Source organism: Lynx rufus, unplaced genomic scaffold (assembly GCF_022079265.1).
Source record: "Lynx rufus isolate CCGP_SWC_20201006 ecotype Redwood Valley unplaced genomic scaffold, mLynRuf1.p SCAF_9, whole genome shotgun sequence".
In the NCBI taxonomy this organism is placed as follows: Eukaryota; Metazoa; Chordata; class Mammalia; order Carnivora; family Felidae; genus Lynx; species Lynx rufus.
The window spans coordinates 58,395,440-58,413,480 of NW_025814897.1; the positions used below are offsets into that span (position 1 = coordinate 58,395,440).

At 38.9% G+C, this 18,041-nt stretch overlaps 1 protein-coding gene across 2 annotated transcripts in view; it reads left to right on the forward strand.

The window, feature by feature from the left end:
- The window catches only part of RAB6A (RAB6A, member RAS oncogene family), an 87,337-nt gene extending 80,108 nt beyond the window's left edge, over positions 1 to 7,229 (forward strand). For both annotated transcript variants that reach the window (XM_047070278.1, XM_047070277.1), the window contains exons 7-8: positions 3,406 to 3,472; positions 5,163 to 7,229. In XM_047070278.1, the coding sequence (XP_046926234.1) occupies positions 3,406 to 3,472; positions 5,163 to 5,227 (132 nt within the window). In that variant the 3' untranslated portion in view covers positions 5,228 to 7,229. The remainder of the gene's footprint in view (positions 1 to 3,405; positions 3,473 to 5,162) is intronic.
- Positions 7,230 to 18,041: the final 10,812 nt, after the last annotated feature.

Consider the following 18,041-nt stretch of genomic DNA (forward strand, 5'->3'; position numbering starts at 1 on the left):
CTAGGCTAGTCTCTAGTAGAAATAGAGCTACTGTTTATTACAGATTTTCTGTATAACATATTGGTTCTCAGCAATTTACCTAATGATTTCCCTTAATTTCCACAATAATCTAGTCAGTTAAGTATACTATTATTTTAAGCCCATTTTACGGATGAGAAAACTGAGGAACAGAAAAAAGACCTGTCCCCTAAGTGGCCTGCCCACAATATAAACTTTGCACTTTACCTTTTAGCTTTTAGGGTTTTGCCATTCCTCCCTTTCACTTTCAATACGTGCTTTGTAGATCTTTGTAGCCATAGTAAAATAAATAGAACCCCTGATAAAATTCCTTATGCAAACTGCAGTTTTTAGTGCCTACTTTTACCTGCAGGACAAAGTTAATATGCTTACCAGAACGTTCTTCGTCTGGTCTTTAATATATACAGCTTCTTTCTAATCCTTTTATATATTCTGTGCTGTAGCCAGTCTGGACTACCTAAATACTCTTGAATATACCTTGTGCTTTTCTCTGAACATGGTTCAGGGATTTGATTGTCTAGCAGCAGACAAATGTGGTGCTAGATCAAACTGTGCATCCTGGAAATTCATTCTATAATGGTGATATTCAGTCTTGGCCTCAGTGATTTTCACACTTAGCTGTGTAGCCATAATGTATAGTCCCCACATTTCTGATTTCAGTAGATTCAGGCACAAGGGGGAATATTGAGGCTAGCCCTTACTTTAGTACATCTCTAAAATGCCACTAAACTTGGGGCGCCTGGGTGGCGCAGTCGGTTAAGCGTCCGACTTCAGCCAGGTCACGATCTCACGGTCTGTGAGTTCGAGCCCCGCATCAGGCTCTGGGCTGATGGCTCGGAGCCTGGAGCCTGTTTCCGATTCTGTGTCTCCCTCTCTCTCTGCCCCTCCCCCGTTCATGCTCTGTCTCTGTCTGTCCCAAAAATAAAAAAAAAAATAAAAATAAAAAAAAAATAAATAAATAAAATGCCACTAAACCTTAAAGAACCAAAACAATTATACTTTTTCTCAAGTCTTCCCTAATCCTATCCCACCAGACTGTTGCCTACAGATGAAAATTTTGTCCTTTTCTGTATTCCTTTCCCTAAACAGATTAGAGTTCCAGTCTTTCATCCCTTTGCTGGCCTTCTGTTGTTTCTGTTCCTTCTCACTTTAATTCAGCAACATTTGTGGAACACTTAAACTCTGAGTACTTGGCATAGTGAAATACAACCAAGTGATTTTTTTTTTTTTTTTTTTTTTTTTTTAAAGAGAGAGCAAGGGAGAGGGGCAGAGGGAGAGAGGATCTTAAGCAGGCTGCATGCTTAGCATGGAGCCCCATGCAGAGCCAAGTGCCACAGCCCTGGGATCATGACCTGAACCAAAATCAAGAGTCAGACACTCAACCAACTGAGCCACCTAGGCACTCTGACCAATAAAAACTTTTAACTGCCTTTAAATCCCAACCGAAATGTTACCACCTAAAGATTTTTCCCAGTATCCTGAAACGGGCCTTCTTTTTTTATTGTTTTTTTAATGTTTTTTAATATTTTTATTCATTTTTGAGAGACAGATACAGAGCACTAACGGAGGAGGAGCAGAGAGAGAGGGAGACACAGAACCTGAAGCAGGCTCCAGGCTCTGAGCTATCACAGAGCCCGATGCGGGGCCCAAACCCACAAACCGTGAGATCATGACCCAAGCGGAAGTCGAATGTTCAACCGACTGAGCAACCCAGGCGCCCCAGAGCCTTCTTTTCTTATATCTGTGTTCTCATACCATTTTGTACTTCCTTGGTTTTTTTTTTTTTTTTAATTTTTTTTTTAATGTTTATTTATTTTTGAGACAGAGAGAGACAGAGCATGAATGGGGGAGGGGCAGAGAGAGAGGGAGACAGAATCGGAAGCAGGCTCCAGGCTCTGAGCCATCAGCCTAGAGCCTGACGCGGGGCTCGAACTCACAAACCGTGAGATTGTGACCTGAGCTGAAGTCAGACGCTCAACTGACTGAGCCACCCAGGCGCCCCCCCCTTTTTTTTTTGAGAGAGAGAGAGAGAGAGAGAGAGAGCATGCGCATGCGCGCCCACAAATGGGGGAGGGGCAGAAAATGAGGAAGAGAGCAAGAATCTCAAGCGGGCTTCACACTGTCAGTGTGGATCCCAATGTGGGCTTGTGAACCGTGAGATCATGACCCTAGCTGAAATCAAGAGTCAGATGCTTGGAGCGCCTGGGTAGTTTAGTCAGTTAAGCATCAGACTTCAGCCCAGGTCATGATCTCGGGGTTCTTGAGTTCGAGCCCCACATCGGGCTCTCTATGCTACCTGCTGTCAGCACAGAGCTCCCTTTGGATCCTTTGTTCCCCTCTCTGTACACACATGCTCTCTCCGCAAAATAAATAAACATTAAAAAAAAAAAAAGTCAGACGCACTGACTGAGCCACCCAAGTTTCCCTGTACTTCATTGGTTTATAGCACTTATCACATTGTGACATAAAGAATTGTTTGCATCTATCTCTTTCACTAGACTGTGAGCTCCTTGAATTAAAAAACTACATTTTGTTCATTTCTATGTCCTCAAAGAACCTGAGACAATGACTGAAACAAGCAGGTATTTTGTACAAGGGAGTTATATCACATGCGTATTTAACTTCTAGGAATTTTACACTGCGTACCAAAAAAAAAACCCAAAAAGAATGAAATAATCAGGCAGTTTCACCTGCCATTCTACCCAGTGAGTTGATGCCTAGTATTGGGCATATGATAGGAGGTATGAATCTGTTGTTCCCACATGTCTCTCACAGTGACCACCTCATTGGCTTGAGTGTGATTCTTTTGAAGAGATTTTTCGTAACATCATACCTCATACACAAGCCAACCACTTCCACTGGTGCTTTTTCTAGTGATGGAAGAAAAGCCATCTGTGTTGGATATGAGAGGTGGTATGTTAGTCTCTAACATAGTGCTTTCCTAAGGAATTATCCAGGGTAATTTTGACTAGACTTTTACTATATATTCACTGGCTTTAGAAGCTAACCCTTTATAAAAGACAGGAATACCACTATCCAGTTTTCCTAAAAGAGCAATCTATCCTTTCTCGGAGTTGTTATAGAAGTTTGTTTTTATGACTCAAATGGCATTTTTGCTGCTTGTTTCTTAGCTCTTTGTTCATGTCTGATACCACCAGTTGGAAAGTAAGGATCATATCTTTGTACCTCTTTGTATGTAGCATACTGCACATAGTACTCATTTATAGAATAAATAGACATTTTTATATGTTTTCATTATGCTAAGGTCTAAATGAGAAATAACCCAGAAGCCATATCTTTTAATTCACCATCCAGTGGTCATCCACTTTCACTTGATACCATTTGCTAAATTTTCCCTTCCAATTATCACATTTCTTTCTTCCACAGCTCTTCCGACGTGTTGCAGCAGCTTTGCCTGGAATGGAAAGCACACAGGACAGAAGCAGAGAAGACAGTATCCTTTTTGTTTCATCAGAAAATTTTATTGTTAACATTAGTCTTTAGAGCTCCACTTGGTTGGCTAAGGAATATGCCATCACCTTTTACAACCAGGAATTGATGACTTAGGAATGTAGAAGCTCCAAGATTTTCTTTTTTTTTTTTCTTTTTAACATTTTTTAACATTTTATTATTTTTTGAGAGAGAGAGCAAGCGAGCAAAGGAGGGGCAGAGAGGGAGACACAGAATCTGAAGGAGGCTTCAGGCTGTGAACTGTCAGCCTAGAGCCTGATGCAGGGCTCAAACCCACGAACTGTGAGATCATGACCTGAGTCGAAGTCAAGATGCCTAAGTGACTGAGCCACCTAGGGACCCTGAAGCTCCAAGGTTTTCTGTAGCACATGAGATCTGGTGGTTCAAGGGCATCCTTTGTAGCCCGCTTCTCACTGCAATTAATCAGTGAGAGGGTTTGTGTTTGTTTACTTGCTTTTTAATGAGCAGGAAACTTAGAATCACCGCCCTCTGCCTCTTAATTTTGAGTCCCATTGGCTCTGGGCTTTTTCCCTACAGTATATATCATATTTTCCTCCCTTGCTTTTTCTTGAGCTTTCTGCTTGGCACAGGCAAGAAATAATTCAGTCTTGAGTGTTATTGTGGCCTCTGCTTTCAGAAACAGGACATAATGAAGTACATGTAATAATAGTTATTTCAAAGGATTTTGAATCTTAATATTTTAATTGTTTTATATTTAGCGTTTTTCCATATGCATTTTTATTAAGCCATAGAATTCATAGCACTTTGTGTTCAGCTTTTCCCACTGCTAGATGTTTTATGTTTTCTAAGCCTTTATTTTTTTAAGGTTTTTTTTTTTTTTTAAGTTTATTTATTTTGAGAAAGAGTGTGCACAAGTGGGGAAGGGAGAGAGAGAGAGAGAGAAAGAAAGAGAAAGAATCCCAAGCAGGCTCTACTATCAGCAATGGAGCCTGGCATGGGACTTGATCTCATGAACCGTGAGATCATGACCTGAGCTAAAATCAAGAGTCGGATGCTTGGGGCGCCTGGGTGGCGCAGTCAGTTAAGCGTCCGACTTCAGCCAGGTCACGATCTCGCGGTCTGTGAGTTCGAGCCCCGCGTCAGGCTCTGGGCTGATGGCTCAGAGCCTGGAGCCTGTTTCCGATTCTGTGTCTCCCTCTCTCTCTGCCCCTCCCCCGTTCATGCTCTGTCTCTCTCTGTCCCAAAAATAAATAAACGTTGAAAAAAAAAAAAAAAGAGTCGGATGCTTAACTGACTGAGCCATCCAGGTGCCCCTAAGCCTTTATTACTTCTAATAGTATAATGTGTTCTATGGAGTTGAAGTCCCATTATTTATTAAATTCTCTCCCTGAACTCTTTTGTAAGCTATTTTCAGAGTTTCAGATAATCTCATATGGAACATAATCTTTACATGGTTTCTTGCTCCTATAATTTCCTTAAAACAAATTCTCATGAATAGGGCTTAACTTTATTCTGACCTTTGTTGCATATAGTAGATATAAACAAGTTTATTCCCTTTGAGCATCTCGTTATAGTGAGCTAGCTATACTAGAAAATAATGGCTGTATCAGTTCTGAAGCCAGTAGGAATGGAAGGAGCTTGCAAGAGATGTCAGTGTTCAGCAGAATTGGAATTGTACTTTCCCATTTATAGCTCCTTAACTTTTGTTTCAGTGATTGACATAAAACTGGAAAAGCCTCAGGAGCAACCAGTCAGTGAAGGAGGCTGTTCCTGCTAATCTTCCATGGCATCTTCAACTTTTCTTCAGAAGCTCACTGCTTTGGCCCCCTTACTCTTTCATTGACTGCAGTGTGAATATTGGCTTGAACCTTTTCCCTTCAGTAATAACGTATTGCAATTCATCATTGCTGCCTGTCTCGTGGAGATGATCTATTAGCTTCACAAGCACAAAAAAGTCAGTGTCTTCATTATTTATATTTTACAAAAAGCCAAATGATTCCAACATATTCCAGTGATAACTTTAAAAATTAGATACGTTTTCTCAATTTTTGTTTCCTTTTCAATGTTAGGATAACGTACTTCAAAATGATGGAAATTCCAACAGTCTGTGGCTAGGTTAAGGAGCAATTGTTCACAGCAGCGCTTGCCTACCTACTTGATCTCTCTCTGCTTTTCTCACCTCTCCCTTATTGCATTCCCTATTCTTACCATCTCTCCCTCAAAACAAATGAGGTATGACAAAGCAGGAGTTAGACCAAGCCCAATGGAGTTATCCTTCAAATTTAGTGATACCACTTGCTCTAGGCCTTGGGCCAAGATGTCCAAAATTATTCTTGAGCACTGATATAAATTACTTAGACTTTATTTGAGGTCAAAACTCAACTATCATGGTAGGCAGTGCTTGAATAAGAAAAGGGTTCTGATGCATCTTCAAAATGAGTCCTAATGAACACAGTGAGTACTTACAAATTAAATGAACATAAAATGTATTTCAGACCAAAACAAATGACCCTTTCACATGTTAGTCCCTGGGAGAGAAGAGTTAACAGTGCTTCAGAACATGTTTTTAATACTGAATTCTCCCAGTGAACTATTTCTCCCAGGATTTTAAAATTCTCAACATAGAGTTACTCTGTTTGTTTAAAAAAAGAAGAAAACTTTTGTAAGCAATAGATTTCTCTTGGGTTTTTCTTTGTTTCAAAAAATGCTATGCAGGCAAGGCACTACAGAAATCAAATTCTTTTAAGAAGAACCAGCGGAAGAATTTAAACTTGGTACCGTGATCAAAACTACAATAAACAATGATATCTAAAGCTATCATTGTAGAAACAATGATATCTAAAGCTTAACAACAAAAGAATCCTCAACAGAATAGCAAATACTTTGCTCAGGACATTTGAGGTCAAATTGAAAATGGAAACAGGTTTCTTATAAGCCCCTAGCGGCAGATCTGGAAAAGCATACATAGAAGAGGGAAAGGAGAGAATGGAAGTAAAACTTAATATTATGCAGATTTATGCCTTATTTTTTAGCATTTTTTTTTTTAATGTTGGGTCTTTCAGGCTGGTTTTGCTTTTTATTAGATCTGTATAGTTTGGTTAATTAACTAGTGATTTAGTTTTATATTTAAGCTACAATTAATCTTTTTTCTTTGTTGATATTTATTTCTTTGCCTTTTTTTTTTAAACTACTTTCAGTTTTTAGATGTTTTGTCTGATCTATTTAGAGCTTCATCACCATGGCAATATATATTTCCCTTAAAACACTGTAAACAAATATACTAGGAGTGCACCATTTTAATCTTTACTAGTTATTGTGAGATTGCTGTGTAAGTTAATAAACACATTTGTAAATACATTATTTGCAGGATGAAAATTTCTGAGTTACAGCTCAGGAAAAGCCTGCTGAATTTACGTTGTAAGCATTACTTAACACAGTATAAAGATGAAAAGACAACAAAAAATATCTTCATACTTCCTCATCCCCTCATTGCAACAAAACCCTTAACTGGGAACCTTATTCCCCTCTCTTTCCTCTTCCTTCTCCAGTTCCCACTTATTGTCACCTTGTAATATTCAGAGAGCACTTGGATTATGGGTCTGAATAGAGAAATGCTTTCAGATAATCATTAGCCCACATACCAGTAACTTATACTCAAAGATGGGATGGAGTTGTAAAGTGCTTTTATAATACAATATTATTGTTAAAGGCAAGGGTTGACTCTTTTGTTTTTATTTTGACATGGCATGTCCTGAAATAAATATCAATTCAATATGGCAGATGGGTCATATTCTTTATTTAGAAGAAGTTGTGATTTCTGACATGGGGGTGATTGTCTTCCTACACTGTAGTGTATGATTCTTTTTATGTATCTTTAAAACAGTAATCAGTTATGCTGCTTTTTAATATCGGTCTTTTTATTTGGCCTGGGGTTCTTCAACTGAAGCAGTGAAGTGTGTTCATAGTCTAGATTTTTTTTTTAATAAACAATTTTGCTGCCAAAAATATATAAATAAAACACAAACAAAAACAACTATTGACTTGGTTTCTATTCCTGCCAAGGTAGTAAGTTAGTATGAATTTCTTACTTCCTCCTTAGAATTATAAAGGGAACTTGAAATCCAGAAAAATAAAAAAACAGCAAAAAGAAACCCCTAGGGAGTCAGAAGACTTTTCAGCTGTTAGAAGTGGGGATGAGTGGCTACAACTTGAAAGACAGGGCCACTGGTAGAGGCAATAATATATTAAGAAAAGTAATTTACATTCTGCTTTTGCCTCCTCCTAACCCCACCTTTGCCTAGGGACAGGGACAGCAAACTCCTGCCCTCCCACCACATCCAGCCTGCTACCTGTTTTTAAATTAAATTTTTTTTGGAATTCACTGCAAAGGTGGGGTTGAGTAGTTGTGACAGAATGGCCCCAAAAGCTAAAAATATTTACTGTCTGGCCCTTTACAGAAAAAAGAGCTGGCCCTTGCCTTGGCACAAATGATAGCTATTTCCCTTACTACAGAAAGGAAGGCTACAGGCCAGACTACGGGTACAGGTGTCCACAGGGGTAATATCAGGGCAGTGTAAACTAAGTGAGGAGTTGTTGAAAATTGGTGGAGAATGACCTGCCTGCCTTAGGCCTTTCACTCACTCTCTAGCCTTTCCCTTTCAAAACTTGCGTTAATGAGCTGTAATCTAGGTGACTGCCCCCTGCAAAGCTGCTTCTTCCTAAACTAGTTTAAAGGTAAGACTCTGAAATAAAGTGTGGTTTAGTGGGATGTTACTGAATGGGAGCAGCTACATGTATGGTCTTGTGGTTCCTGGAACTCTGTCCCACAGTTTGTCTCCTCCCCTTCTTAAACACGACATTCTGGTCTTTGTCCTTTGCCCAGTATACCTTCCCAGACTTGTAACACATACCCCCAGGAGAATTTGGAGCCACAAGCCAGAGTAGTTGGATACCTGAAACTGCCTCAAAAGAAAAAGTGAATACTGGGGCGCCTGGGTGAGTCAGGACGGTGAAGCATCTGCCTTCAGCTCAGGTCATGATCTCATGGTTCGTGAGTTTGAGCCCCATGTCAGGCTCTCTGCTGTCAGTGCAGAGCCTGCTTCAGATCCTCTGTCCCCTCTCTCTGCCCCTACCCCATTCACACTCCCTCTTTCTGTCTTAAAAATAAATAAATAAATAAATAAATAAATAAATAAATAAATAAATAAATAAATTTAGAAAAAGTGAATACCATCTGGAGTAGAAATACTCAAAAAGACTAAAATGGTGTGATAAATATTGAAGAGTGGAGATACTAGCAATATGGAGCAAGAATCATAAAATAACCAAATACAACTATTAAGTGTGAAAAATAGTTGAAGTAAGGAACACATTAGATAAATGGTACATACACTGCATCCCACTGATTAGTGAGAACATTGAATTGAGGAACTCCTTCACTAGAAAGCAAAGAAATAGAAAAGATTAAGAGGATAATAGTACACATAGCAACTTCTAGTAGCAATTCCAGAAAGCTAAAAAAGCAAGAACTAAAGTACTGAAAATGAAGACAGTATTTATGATAAGCATCTGCATAGAATGCAGCTTCTAAAATAGTTCCTGATTGCTGCCTCCTGGTATTCATGCCTTTGTAGGATCCTTTTCCTCTAAGTATAGACTGGACCTGGTAAGTTGCTTCTAAGGAACAGAATACAGCGAAAGTGATAAGATACCACTTTGAAGATTAGATTATGAAAAATACTTTTGCCAATCTCTCTGACTCCTCTCATTTGCCTCTGTGCAGCAGTCTGTTTGTTATGAGCTCCTATGGAGAGGCACACTTTGTAAGGAGCTGACAGCAGCCTCCAACCAGCAGCCAGTGAGGAACCGAGGTCCTCAGTAAAACAGACTGCAAGGAATTGAATAAAAAGCCACAGACAGAATATACTTGTGAATTTCATTCATGCTTCATAAAGGACCAGTATTCAGAATATATGAAGAACTCTCTTAATAGGAAAGCAAGCCAATAAAAAGGTGAAAGATTTGACCGGACGCTTCACCAAAGAAGATCTATAAATGGCAAAAAAAAAAGACATGAAAAATGCTTGACATCATTAGTCACTGGGGAAATGCAAATTAAAACCACAGCGAGACACCACTACACACATATTAGAAAGGCTAAAACTTTAAAAGACGCCATATCAAGTGTAGGTGGAGATGAAGAGCAATTGGAACTCTCATACACTGTAGTCTGAGATTTTGGAAAAACTGGCAGTTCCTAAAGAAGTTAAACACATTTATTTAACTTAGCCATTTCATGCTCAAGTATTTACTCACAAGAAATGAAAGTCATGTGTCTATATGAAGACTTGCACACAAATATTCATAGCTTTACATGTCCAAGAACTGGAAACAACCCAAATGACCATCAAGAGGTGAATATACTGTATAAATAAATTATGAAACATGCATACTATGTAATATAGTATGCAGTGAAGCAGAATAAACTTGATACCCACAATATAGATAATCTCAATATAGCCTAATTGAAAAAAGTTGAAAAAAAAAGTACATATTTTATGTTTTCTTTTATGTAAAATGTTAGTAAAAAAAATTTTAATGTTTATTTTTGAGAGAGAGAGAGAGAGAGAGAGAATGTCAGCAAGGGAGGGGCAAAGAGAGAGGGAGACACAGAACCTGAAGCAGGCTCTAGGCTCTGAGCTGTCAGCACAGAGCCTACGCAGGACTTGAACCCAGGAACCGTGAGATCATTAACTGAGCTGAAGTCAGACACTTAACCGACTGAGCCACCCAGGAGCCCCTGGAATGCAAACTATTTTAACAACTCTCAGTTTTTCCATTCTGCTTTCTGTCTCTAAATTTGCCTATTCTAGATAACTGTGTAAGTGGAATTATACAATATTTGTCCTAGTGTCCACCCATGTTGTAGCTTGTATCAGACTTTTATTCCTTTTCATGGCTGAATAAAAGCCCAAGTTATGTATATACCACATTTTGTTTACTCATTCATCTGTTGGTGGACACTTGGATTGTTCCCACCTTTTGGCTATTTTATTTTTTTAATGTTTATTTATTTTTGAGAGAGACAGGGTAAATGGGGGAGGGGCAGAGGAAGAGGGAGACACAGAATCCAAAGCAGGCTCCAGGCTCTGAAGTGTCAGCACAGAGCCCTACATGGGGCTTGAACTCACAAACCGTGAGATCCTGACTGAAGTTGGACGCTTAACGGACTGAGCCACCCAGGCGCCCCTGGCTATTTTACGTTTTATTTTTTTATAAGCCTAGCATTTTCAATTTTTATTTATTTTATTTTTTGAGAGAAAGAGTGTGTGAGCAGGGGAGAAGGGGGGAGAGAGAGGGAGAGAAAATCTTAAGCAGGCTCTATGCATAGCATGGAGCCTGACAGAGGACTCGATCCCAGACCCTGGGATTATGACCTGAGCCAAAATCAAGAGTTGGATGTTAAACCAACTGAGCCACCAAGGCGCCCCGTGGCTATTTAAAATAATGCTGCCAAGAAAATTGGTGTATAAGTACCTGTTTGAATCCCTGTTTTCAGTTCTTTTTAGTGTATACCTGGGAGTAGAATTGCTGGGGCCTACAATTCTGTTTAACTATATTAACGTTTTGAGGAAATACCAAACTGCTTTCCACAGCAGCTGCACCATTTTACATTCCCAGCAGCAATGACTATATGAGGGTTCCAATTTTTACACATCTTCATCAACACTTTTTATGTTCTGATGTTTCTGATAATAGCCATCCTTGTGGGTGTATAGTGGTACCTGTCTCATGGTGATTTTGATCTGCATTTCCCTAATGACTAGTAATGTTAAACATCTTGCTTACTGGCTGTTTATATAATTTATTTAGAGAAATGTCTGTTGAAGTCCTTTGCCCATTTTTAAATGGGGTTGTTTATTGTGTTGTTGAATTACAGGAGTTCTTTATATATTCTAGATATTAATCCTGTAATAGATACATGGATTTACAACTGTTTCCTCTCATTCTGTGGGTTGCGTGTTCACTTATTGTGTCCTTTGATGCCCCAAAGTTTTAAATTTTGATGAAGTTCAATTACCTTTTTTTTTTTTTTTGGCCTGTGCTTTTGGTGTCATATGTAAGAAATCATTGCCAAATCCAATATCACAAAGATTTTCTCCTATGTTTTTATTCAATGAGTTTTATGGTTTTAGCTCTGATGTTTAAGTCTTTGATCCATTTTGAGTTAGTTTTGTATACTATGTATGATAAGGGCCAAGCTTCATTCTTTTGCATGTGGACATATTTTCCCCAGCAGCATTTGTCAAAAAGACTGTCCTTCCCCCATTGAATGAATGGTCTTTGCACCCTTGTTGAAAATCAGTTCTCCATATGTAAGAGTTTATTTCTGGGTTGTTTATTCTATTCATACATTGGTCTGTATGTCTCTCCTTAATGCCAGTACTCTACTGTGTTTATTACTGTAGCTTTGTAGTAAGTTTTGAAGCACATTGCATTTATTTACGCCTTTAATTTCTGTCAGCAATGTCTTAGTTTTCAGCATACAAGTCTTTCACCTCCTTGGTTGTTAGGTTTATTCCTAAGTATTTTATTCTTTTTGATGCTATTGAAAGTGGAATCTTTTTTCTTAATTTCTTTTTTGGATTGTTCAGTGCTAGTTTATAAAATGCAACTGATTTTTACATTGATTTTGTATCCTGCAACTTTGCTAAATTTATTAGATCTAACGATTTTTGTATGAAATGTTTAGGGTTTTTAACATATAATTGACCCTTGAACAATGCTGGGGTTAGGAGCACTGACCCTGTGCAGTCAAAAATCTGCATATAAGATACAATAAGGGTTGGCAAGGATGTGGAGGAAAAGGAGCCCTTTTGTGGAGGATGCAAATTGATGCAGCCACTGTGGAAAACAGTAAAAGGTTTCTTCAAAAAGTTAAAAATAAAACTACCCTACAATCCAGTAATCACAATACTAGCTATTTAGCCAAAGAATACAAAAACACTGGGGCGCCTGGGTGGCGCAGTCGGTTAAGCGTCCGACTTCAGCCAGGTCACTATCTTGCGGTCCGTGAGTTCGAGCCCCGTGTCAGGCTCTGGGCTGATGGCTCGGAGCCTGGAGCCTGTTTCTGATTCTGTGTCTCCCTCTCTCTCTGCCCCTCCCCCGTTCATGCTCTGTCTCTCTCTGTCCCAAAAATAAATAAACGTTGAAAAAAAAAATTTAATAAAAAAAAAAATACAAAAACACTAATTCAAAGGGATATATGCACCCCTATGTTTATTGCAGTATTATTTACAATAGCCAAACTATGGAAGCAGTTCAAGTGTCCATCAACAGATGAATGGATAAAGATGTGGTACATATACACAATGGAATATTAGTCTGCTATAAAAAAAGAATGAAACCTTGCCATTTGCAACAACATGGATGGAGCTAGAGAGAATATACTGCTAAGTGAAATAAGTTGGTCAGAGAAAGACAAATAACATATGATTTCATTCATATCTGGAATTTAAGAAACAAAACTAACAAAGGGGAAAAAAACGAGACAAAACAAAAATAGACTATAGAGAACAAACTGATGGTTACCAGAGGGGAGGTGGGTGAGGGAATGGGTGAAATAGATGATGGGGATTAAGGAGTGCATTTGTGATGAGCACTGGGTGATGTATGGAATTGTTGAATCACTATATCGTACATCTGAAACTAATATTACACTGTATGTTAACTATACCAGAATTAAAATGAAAACAAATGTATAACTGGTTTTTGGTTTTTTTAATGTCTAATTTTTTAGAGAGAGTGCATGGGAGGGAGGGGCATAAAGAGAGAGAGAGAATCTCAAGCAGGCTCTGGCATTGCCAGCGTGCAGCCTAACACAGGGCTTGATCCCATGAACCATGAGATCATGACCTAAGCCAAAATAATAGAGCCTGCCATTCAAGTGACTGAACACCATCCTGGTGCCCCTGCATATAACTGTTTAGTCCCCCAAAACTTTACAAATACTATTGACCAGAAGCCATACCAATAACATAAACAGTCAATTAACACATATTTTGTGGGTTATTTGTATTATATACTGTATTCTTACAATAAAGTAAGCAAGAGAAAAGATTTAAAATCATAAGAGAACGTATCTTTACAGTACCATACTGTATTTCTTGAAAAAAAAATCTGCATATAAGTGGACCCATGCAGTTCAAACCTGTGTTGTTCAGGGTCAACTGTAATAAGATATGATCTGTAAACAGCTGATTTTACTTCCATTCCAATATGGATGCCTTTTATTTTTTTCTAAACTAATTCCTCTGGCTACAACTTCCAGTATATGTTGAATATAAGTGACAAAAGTGGGCATTCTGTCTTTTTTCGGATCTTAAGGGAAACCTTTGAGTCTTTTACCGTTGAGTATATCATAGATTTTTAAATGTAGTATTTATCATGTTAAGGAAATTCTATTCCTAGTTTATTGAGTGTTTTTATCATAAAAACGTGTTAAATTTTGTCAAATACTTTTTCTGCATCAATTAGGAAGATATGGGTTTTTTCCCCTTTTATTCTACTAATTAGTATAGTATACTGATCAGTTTTCATGTGTAGAACCGTCCTTGCATTCTGAGAATAAATCATTGTGTGTATTTTCTGGTCATTGTGTATATTCTTCTCAATATGCCGCTGAATTCAGTTTGCTAGTAGTTTTTTGAGGATTTTAAAATCAATATTGGTCTGTAGTTTTCTTGTATTATCTTTGGCTTTGGTATCAGTGTAATGCTGCTGTCATGGAATGAGTTAGGAAGTGCTTCCTCTTAATTTTTTTTTTTTTTTGAGAAAAGTTTGAGAAGGACTGATTGTTAATTCTTCAAGTTTTTTTTTTTTTTTAATCTGGTATAGTTAATACAGTGTTATATCAGTGTCAGGTGTACAATATAGTGATTCAGCAATTCCATACATCACCCGGTGCTCATCTTGATAAGTGTCCTCTTGAATCCCTTACCTATTTCACCCATCTTCCTACCCACCTCCCCTCTCGTAAGCATCAGTTTGTTCTCTGTAATTAAAGAGTCTGCTTCTTGGTTTGTCTTTTTTCTTTGTTCATTTGTTTTGTTTCTTGAATTCCACATATGAGTGAAATCATGTTATTTGTCTTTCTCTGGCCAACTTATTTCACTTAGCAGTATACTCTCTAGCTCCATCCATGTTGTTGCAAATGGCAAGATTTCATTCTTTTTTATAGCTGAGTAATATTCCATTGTGTGTATGTACCACATCTTTATCCATTCATCTGTCGATGGACACTTGAGCTGTGTCCATAGTTTGGCTATTGTAAATAGTGCTGCAACAAACATAGGGGTGGGTGCATCTATTCCTTTGAATTAGTGTTTTTGTATTCTTTGGGTAAATAGCCAATAGTCGGCCTACTGGGTCATAGGGTATTTCTATTTTTTTAACTTTTTGAAGAACCTCATAACTATTTTCCACAGTGGCTGCACCAGTTTGCATTCCCACCAGCAGTGCACAGGGGTTCCTTTTTCTCCACAACCTCGCCAACACTTATTTCTTCCCATGTGCATCTTTGACTTATCAGCATACACTTAAGTCAATATTGTACTACTTTCCATAAAGTACAGAAAACTTTGCATAGTATAACTCTATTTTCCCACTTCCCCTTCACTCCTTATTTTTTTTATTCACTCTCAATTTTACATGTACTTATGGGTAATTTTCATTGAACAGTATTCCATTTTGTGAGTGGAATATACCATAGATCCACCTATTCTAGAATTTAAGTTTTTTCCACTACTTCTGTGATACTTTTATACCTATTATTTTTTGGTAAACATATGTACGCATTTCTCCTTGGTGTACCCTAGGAGTATGATTGATGGGTTATAAGGTATGCATATATTTGTCTTTACAAATTAGTTTCCAAAGCAGTTGTACCAGTTTACAGTCATGTGAGATTTCCATTTGCTTAATGTTGCCAGTCTTTTTCACCTTTAGCCTTTTAGGTGGTGTGTAGTGGTATCACATTTTAATTCAAAACTTTTTAATTTTATTTTAAATGTTTATTTATTTTTGAGAGCGAGAGAGCACAAGCGGGGAAGGGGGCAGAGAGAGAGAGGGGGACGGAGGATCTGAAGCAGGCTCTGCGCTGACATCAGGGAGCCGGATGCAGGGCTCGAACTCATGAACCGCGAAATCACGACCTGAGCCGAGACTCAACCAACTGAGCCATCCAGGTACCCCTTAATTGAAAACTTTTTAAAACCACTGTACTGACCAAACAAAAGAATGTGTGAGCCAGATATGGTCCATAAGTCAACTCCAGGTCAGACTGTTTTCTGAGAATGTTTGTTTTAATGTATATGTGAACAATTGTCTACTGGACAGCTGGAAGATAAAAAATTCGTGCCACAATCCTATTAGTGGAGAGATTTTGAAGCAAACTACATCTGAAACATCCATTTGTCTTGCCCTGTTCAATGGGGTGAGTGCAAAGAACCAGGTCTCATCAGGGTGCTAAATGGTAGTCCTGAGGCTGTAGGGGCACAGAGAAGAGCACTTAACCCAGCTGTGGGAGGTTCTCTATAATATTGCCTCATCTACCATCCCTTCTCACCATGAAATAGACTGTGACATCAGGCTGAACTTCATTGTGCTCTCAAGACCAAAGTCCTCTGAGGCCATTGCTCATGCCATTTCTTCCATGTGTTCTTTGTGTGGAAAGCTCTCCCTCCCTTCCCTGCTTGGCCTTCAAGTTCATCCCTGCCCCAGATCTTTCCCCACTTCCTTTGGCAGAGTTGAATTCCTCTTCTCACAGCTCGCACTGTACCATGTTCCTCACTTACCTCATCTCATTGAATCACTGGTGTTTGTTTATGTCTCCCTCTAAGTTGGTGTCTCTGGGAATGTGGCTGGGGCAGACACCTGATGTTGTTTGCACTTATCCAGCCTACTTCTGGGCAACAGTGCCCTAAACGTTCTTTGGGACACCACTCCACCCCTGTTGTAAGCCCTGTTGTTTTAGATCATCTTTTCCAGATCACCATGGACTCTTGGATGACCACAGGACCCAATTTGGGATAATGCTCTTCAGTCCCAGGACTTTTATTCATACTATTAGGAGAAGAAAAGCTCTCTTGGCTAGACTTGAACCCAGAAGGGCATTTGGTCTGGAGCTGCTGAGTATCACTGAAGCCTCTGAAAGGGTAAGCCCAGTGGCTATAAAGATGAAAACAAAGTCTAAGGGACACTGAATTTCTGCACCAAGCAGTTTCTGGACTTCTCAGTTATATGATCCAATGCTTTCCCTTCTTTAGCTTGAATCAGTTTGAGCAGGGGGTCTCTGTCACTTGCAGCCTCAAAAGGTCTGATGCAAGATGGTTGTTTGCTTCCCTGACCACCTGCTTTCTGAGACCAACTCATTGATTCAGCTCTAGAAGGATAAGAACCTACTGCAAAAGACCTCAACACCACTGGACTCTCAGCAGACAGGGCACAGCCTGGATCACTCATTAGTTCAGATGACAGACACCCTGAGGCAGCGTCTCTCTTTTTTTTTTTTTTTTTTTAGTTATTTTTTAAAATTCTTTTAAATATGAAATTTATTGTCAAATTGGTTTCTATACAACACCCAGTGCTCATCCCAACAGGTGCCCTCCTCAATACACATCACCCACCCCCCATCAACCCTCAGTTTATTCTCAGTTTTTAAGAGTCTCTTATGTTTTGGCTCCCTCCCTCTCTAACCTTTTTTTTTTTTTTTCTCCTTCCCCTCCCCCATGGTCTTCTGTTAAGTTTCCTAGGATCCACATAACAGTGAAAACATATGGTATCTGTCTTTCTCTGTATGACTTATTTCACTTAGCATAACACTCTCCAGTTCCATTCACGTTGCTACAAAAGGCCATACTTCATTCTTTCTCATTGCCATGTAGTATTCCATTGTGTATATAAACCACAATTTATTTATTTATTTATTTATTTATTTTTATATATGAAATTTATTGTCAAATTGGTTTCCATACAACACCCAGTGCTCATCCCAAAAGGTGCCCTCCTCAATACCCATCACCCACCCTCTCCTCCCTCCCACCCCCCATCAACCCTCAGTTTGTTCTCAGTTTTTAACAGTCTCTTATGCTTTGGCTCTCTCCCACTCTAACCTCTTTTTTTTTTTTTTTCCTTCCCCTCCCCCATGGGTTCCTGTTAAGTTTCTCAGGATCCACATAAGAGTGAAACCATATGGTATCTGTCTTTCTCTGTATGGCTTATTTCACTTAGCATCACACTCTCCAGTTCCATCCACGTTGCTACAAAGGGCCATATTTCGTTCTTTCTCATTGCCCTGTAGTACTCCATTGTGTATATAAGCCACAATTTCTTTAGCCATTCATCAGTTGATGGACATTTAGACTCTTTCCATAATTTGGCTATTGTTGAGAGTGCTGCTATAAACATTGGGGTACAAGTGCCCCTGTGCATCAGCACTCCTGTATCCCTTGGGTAAATTCCTAGCAGTGCTGTTGCTGGGTCATAGGGTAGATCTATTTTTAATTTTTTGAGGAACCTCCACACTGTTTTCC